This window comes from Platalea leucorodia (genome assembly GCF_965183815.1).
Source record: "Platalea leucorodia genome assembly, chromosome: 16".
Taxonomy (NCBI): Eukaryota; Metazoa; Chordata; class Aves; order Pelecaniformes; family Threskiornithidae; genus Platalea; species Platalea leucorodia.
The window spans coordinates 8,391,779-8,397,911 of NC_138838.1; the positions used below are offsets into that span (position 1 = coordinate 8,391,779).

General features: G+C 61.4%; 1 protein-coding gene across 1 annotated transcript in view; it reads right to left on the reverse strand.

Annotated features, from left to right (window-relative positions):
* TEX14 (testis expressed 14, intercellular bridge forming factor) overlaps window positions 1-6,131 on the reverse strand; it is a 35,198-nt gene extending 29,067 nt beyond the window's left edge. Inside the window, 1 exon segment of the mRNA XM_082327915.1 lies at window positions 5,392-6,131. Within this exon segment, the coding sequence (XP_082184041.1) occupies window positions 5,392-5,527 (136 nt within the window). The 5' untranslated portion in view covers window positions 5,528-6,131.
* Between the last annotated feature and the right edge of the window lie 2 nt (window positions 6,132-6,133).

Here is a 6,133-nt window from a genome sequence, read left to right on the forward strand (position 1 = left end):
GAAGACAGTCTGGGTTACTGCTGCTTCAGGCAGAGGTAAACCTATTTGTGGGATTGCTTTTGCTCAAGGACCTGGATGCACTTGGTGGGTGATGCGGGAGGATGGGGAAGGCTGATGCGTACCTCAGGGGGATTTGATTTTGGGTGAAAATAGCCAATGAACTGAATTGTATAATGTTAGTTGCTATATAATACTAGATGTCATCACTTCAATGATCATCATGGGCCATATCAGCAGTATACAGTAAGAATCACCCAAATTAATGAAGAATGAACTTTGAGGAATCCGAGCAAAGCGCAGCGGTGACGGAACCAGAACTGGCTTCAGCATGCAACAATCCAACACCACACACCATCTCTCCTGCCCTGAAAGACTGTTATGACAGATGACGCCCAAAGTCATGGGCTAAACGAACTCAACAAACATTTTAGAGGGATAGCCTATAGACAAGGAAATTAAAAATATGTGTGTGTGTGTATATATAGCTCTCAAAAGACTGGAAAAGCGGTAGTGATTAATTGGAATGTATTTGAAAGTGTGAGAGCTGGGCATGACGCATATGGTATGGATTAAGGGGTGGCTACTGTCCTGGTTTCAGCTGGGATAGAGATAATTTTCTCCTTAGTAACCGTTACAGTGCTGTGTTTTGGATTTAATATGAGAACAACGTGCCCGCGGCCCGCAGCCCCCCCCCCCGCTGCTTTTGGAACCGGCATAAAAAAAAAAGGGCACAAACCACTCAGCCCGTGCTCTCTCCCTCCCGCGCCCCGAGGGGCCGGGAACGGTCATCAATGGCGGGCGGCCCCTGCACAAGCAGCACCGCCCGCCCGCCTCGCGCTCAGGAGAGAACACCACGCTCCTCCTCGTGGCTTGTGACGCCGATCAGGTGAGATCACTCTCCTCTAGTGACCAACTACAGAAATGATCCCTGAAAGTATAGTCTTAACCCGCCAACCCCCGCGCCCCGGCACCCACCGCCACGCACCCACCCCCAACGCACGGCCACCCCTCACCCCCGCCGCCCCCCGGCACCCACGGCGACCCCCCGCGCCCCCGCCCAGCCGCCGCCGCCGCCGCAGCGCGGCCCGGGCCCCGCGGCCCCGCTCCGGGCCCCGCGGCCCCGCTCGGCGGGGCGGCACCGGGACCCGCCCCCTCATTTGCATCCTCCGCCTCAGACGCCCAATCAGACGCGCCGCTCCCGCGCGCGGCTCCGCCTCCTCCGCCCCCGCCAGCGCAGCCCGCGGGCCCGGGGCTCCGCACGCGACGCGTCCCGCACGCGCGAACGGCCCCGCCGGCAGCGGCAGCCGCTCCCGCTGGCACCGCAGCGCGTCACGGCCGGGCTCCGCTGCCTCCGGCCCCGTCACCTACCGACAAACGACGTCATCGCCCCAACGGCGATTTCGGGGGGCCGAGGAGGCGCCAGACCCCACGTGCTGCGGAGCCACGGGCAAGCTGCAGCCAACCCACCAGCCTGCGCCGCCTTCCGCGTCCCCCGCAGGCTGTGAAAAGCCTCCTCCTGAGAACCGTTGGGGAATCAATCCCATGTCCCCACTGTTGTAGCCATTATCCTTTATCCTGTGACACTGTATGAACTTTCTGAAGGTACGTGACAGCATTCTGCGCAGCCATGGTTGAGCGAGCGCGACTGCAGGACCCCAGCTCACTGCAAGGAGGACAGCCCCCACCCTGAAGATCATGACCTTTGTTTCTCGGAATCTTAAAATCTGTCCGGGAAGGATAAAAGACAACCCTGGACGACCGAGACAAGGCCGGCACCCCGGCCCCTCTCACACTTCTGGGAAACCCTCCCACGCCATGGCATCATAGATAAGCGACTGCAGCAAGACTGGCTCCGTGGGTGCCTAGATCCGGAAAGAAGCAAATGGATAATGACGCCATACAATTACAGTTGCGTATGTGCGCATGCGCGTGTGTGTTAAGTAGCAGCTGGTCAAATCACCTTGTACCTGCACGCCTGGAAGGTGCCAGAACTGCTGTAGAAGTCACTTTCCAGCTCACACTCCAACACATGGCGCTAGGAGCGAGGCCTGTGGAAGCCTTAGGCTGCGAGCTTTCACAGTGACTGCGTGCTGAACTCCTGCCTCGCCACGTGAAGGCAGGCCCTGAAACCGGTGCAAACCAGGGAGATAAGGGAGCCGCAACCATCAGCAGAAGCTGGAACTATTAAGGTAAGAGAAGGAACATCCTGCCTGGAGACAGGGAAAGGATCCAATAAGGAACAAGACCCCAGACCCAAATATCACTATCGGACTGAACTGTTGCGTGAACAGAGGGGAACTTAAACCGTAACGGTACAATTGCCCAGGGATTTCTTTGTTCGGGGTCCCTGCCCGGAGGCACCCAGCTCGAGCTGTTTTTCACCACTGTACCACTCAATGAATTCACCTGACGTACCTCACGTTCGAGACTCTGTTTCAAGGAAACCTAGGGTCGAGCCTGAGGGCAGAGAAAGTGCCAAGGGTGAGAGTGTGTGTGAGCGAGGAGTCAAAAAGGGGCACCCATCAGCTCAGTGGAGCTACCTGCAGTGAGGGTACTCTGGTCCGAGCAGTCCAAGTCTCGGGTGGTGCGTGTGCGACCCCCTCAATGGTGTGTGAGTGCTCGGGCAGCGGCTGCCCCTTTAGCAGAACCATGTGTAAAACCGCATCCGGGGTGCCCCGGTTTGAATGGGACACCTCATGGGCACGAAGAAAGAATTGCTCTTGTAATTCTGTACTTTGCGCCCCAGCCACTGTACTCAGATGGCACGGGCCAGTCGCAACGTTTTCATGACACGACAGGAGAGACGACCGCCTCAGTCCGTGCTCCCTCTGCCCCACACCACCAGAGGAGAAGAGGCCCAGGCACCACCGTCAGGCAGCACTGCAGGTCCCCCGTCTGCTGCTCTGAAGGGGATGCACTGGCTTCATCACCTGGCCCTACACAACAGATGGCTGAGAGCACCACCGCCCGCCTTGCACACCCAGGTACTAACAACCGTTCAAAGCGCAGCTTTTCACTGAAAAAAAAAAAAAAAGGTAGATTTTTACCACCACACCGGACATTAAAACCTAAACCCGCCTGGTGGCTTCCCCCCTGCCCTGCCCGGGGAAGGCCCGCTCTGCTGCCGCGATCGAAAATCCACCGAGCGGCTCGGGACGCAGGCGAGGGGCGACGCGTGTCCGCCGGGACGCACCTGCCCGCAGCGGACGGCCCGCGGCCCGCAGCCCCCCCCACCGCTGCTTTTGGAACCGGCATAAAAAAAAGGGCACAAACCACTCAGCCCGTGCTCTCTCCCTCCCGCGCCCCGAGGGGCCGGGAACGGTCATCAATGGCGGGCGGCCCCTGCACAAGCAGCACCGCCCGCCCGCCTCGCGCTCAGGAGAGAACACCACGCTCCTCCTCGTGGCTTGTGACGCCGATCAGGTGAGATCACTCTCCTCTAGTGACCAACTACAGAAATGATCCCTGAAAGTATAGTCTTAACCCGCCAACCCCCGCGCCCCGGCACCCGCCGCCACGCACCCACCCCCAACGCACGGCCACCCCCCACCCCCGCCGCCCCCCGGCACCCACGGCGACCCCCCGCGCCCCCGCCCAGCCGCCGCCGCCGCCGCAGCGCGGCCCGGGCCCCGCGGCCCCGCTCGGCGGGGCGGCACCGGGACCCGCCCCCTCATTTGCATCCTCCGCCTCAGACGCCCAATCAGACGCGCCGCTCCCGCACGGGCCGCGCGCGGCTCCGCCCCCCCGGCGCGGCTCCGCCCGGCGGGGCCTCGGGCAGGGCTCGGGCCGCGCGCCCCGTGGCGCCCAGTGACGCCAGCCCCGCCACCGCGCTCTGCGCGCCGCTCCCGCCACCGCCGGGCGCAGCCCGGGTCCGGGGCGCCGCGGCACGAGTGACGCAACACCAACGGCGAGCACGCGCGGCTCTGAGCGGGGCCAGGGCGGCCCCCGAAGCCCCTCGCACCCGCGACCCCACAGCGAGCGGCTTCTGCCTCGCCAACGGGCGGCGCCCGCGGCCCCAGAGCCCCCCGGCCTTCCGGGGACAGCGCGGCGTGACGGGGACGAGAGCGGCGCCTCCCTGGCCCCGACGCGCTCCCAGCCCCGCCCCGGCAGCACCGCACGGTGCCGCGCCTCTGCCCCCGCTGCGGCACAAACGTCTGCAACCTCCTCGGCGGGCACGGAGCCTCCCGCAGCGCCGCACCCGCTCCCCAGGAACCCGAGCTGTTTTTGGAACCAGCATAAAAAAAAAGGGCACAAACCACTCAGCCCGTGCTCTCTCCCTCCCGCGCCCCGAGGGGCCGGGAACGGTCATCAATGGCGGGCGGCCCCTGCACAAGCAGCACCGCCCGCCCGCCTCGCGCTCAGGAGAGAACACCACGCTCCTCCTCGTGGCTTGTGACGCCGATCAGGTGAGATCACTCTCCTCTAGTGACCAACTACAGAAATGATCCCTGAAAGTATAGTCTTAACCCGCCAACCCCCGCGCCCCGGCACCCACCGCCACGCACCCACCCCCAACGCACGGCCACCCCTCACCCCCGCCGCCCCCCGGCACCCACGGCGACCCCCCGCGCCCCCGCCCAGCCGCCGCCGCCGCCGCAGCGCGGCCCGGGCCCCGCGGCCCCGCTCCGGGCCCCGCGGCCCCGCTCGGCGGGGCGGCACCGGGACCCGCCCCCTCATTTGCATCCTCCGCCTCAGACGCCCAATCAGACGCGCCGCTCCCGCACGGGCCGCGCGCGGCTCCGCCTGCAGCGTCACGGCCGCACAGCGCCCGCGGGCAGCCCCGCCTTGCGCATCACGTCACTGCGCCACGGTGAAGTCACGCCTCTCGGAACAGCGCACGCTGTTGAAGCTCGATAGTAAAAACGAAATAGAACCGCACTAAGCACCACGTTTCGTTTACAAAATTCCCTGTTCCCATGCAGTTAAAAATCTAGGCGTCACAAATACCAGTACCTAAACCATACCTTACGCATTTTGCAATCAGAACTTTAAAGAGTATGTTCCTAAAGCAGACTTTCAGAATTTTAGTTTTGCAATACTTCAACCATTTTCTTATGAGCACCTTACAACTAAAAGCGTAGCTTCCTTTTCAATTCACTTATCTTCATACAACATTTTTTGATGGAATAATTAGTGCCACTTCCCAGAAAAGGCCAACTATCGAACCACAGAACACGTCAAGTTGGAAGGCACCCATAAGGATCGAGTCCGACTCCCTGCTCCTTGCAGGACTACATAAAAACAAAATCATATATAATACAGTCTGCAAACAGATTTCACTCACAAAACTGAATTACACAGACAGCATGTCGACTATTTTTTACCACAAATATAAGCATACAGAAGAAAGTAAAACTTTTCTGCCGTTACTCGTCTAAACTTAGCTTTTACCTTTTTTCAGAAGCTTCTTCACTTTCACATAGTTTCCTTGCCTGACATACTGATGGAGCTGAGCTTCCAGGGAGTCACCTTTTAGACTTCCAAGCTGGACTGGGCAGGGAATTGGAAGAGGGAGAGCATGAGCCATCTTCTCTCCTCAACAGAACTAGGAAAAGATATAAAAAGTAATGAAGCTGCAAAACGCCATAGCTCAAAGACTTCACAAGCTTCATTAGCTGATACAATGAGTGATGGCCCTTTCCTCCAGACAAACCTTGAGACAGAAGGTGAAGGCAACGCTCCCACCGGCTGCCTCCCTCCCTCCCAGCTGTGCCCCCCAAGGAAAGGCCTGCCCATGAGACACGCCACTGAGGGACTGTGGTACCAGGCAAGGCCTGGCCAAGGGGAAACGTGGGCCCAAGGAGGAGAAGGAAGCGGTGACAACCAGGGGATCACGCCAACACCCCCAAAGCCTGTCCGGTGCGCGGGCCTCTCTTGACCGGACGAAGGCAGGATGCAGCCAGCACCATTCCCGGGTCAGGGCTACTCAGGCCCGCCAGCCCCGCACCTGTTTCTGCCCTCTTCCCACGACCGCTCCCGCATTCCCGCACCTCCGCCACCGCCCGCCTCAGCGCCGCCGCCGCCTCCCTAACGGCCGCAGCACGCGCTCGCGCCCCGCGCCTGCGCAGCCGGCCCCTTCGCGCCTCAGCTCGGGGAGGGGCGGTTCCCGCCCGCGGGTGGGCGGGGCCTGCGG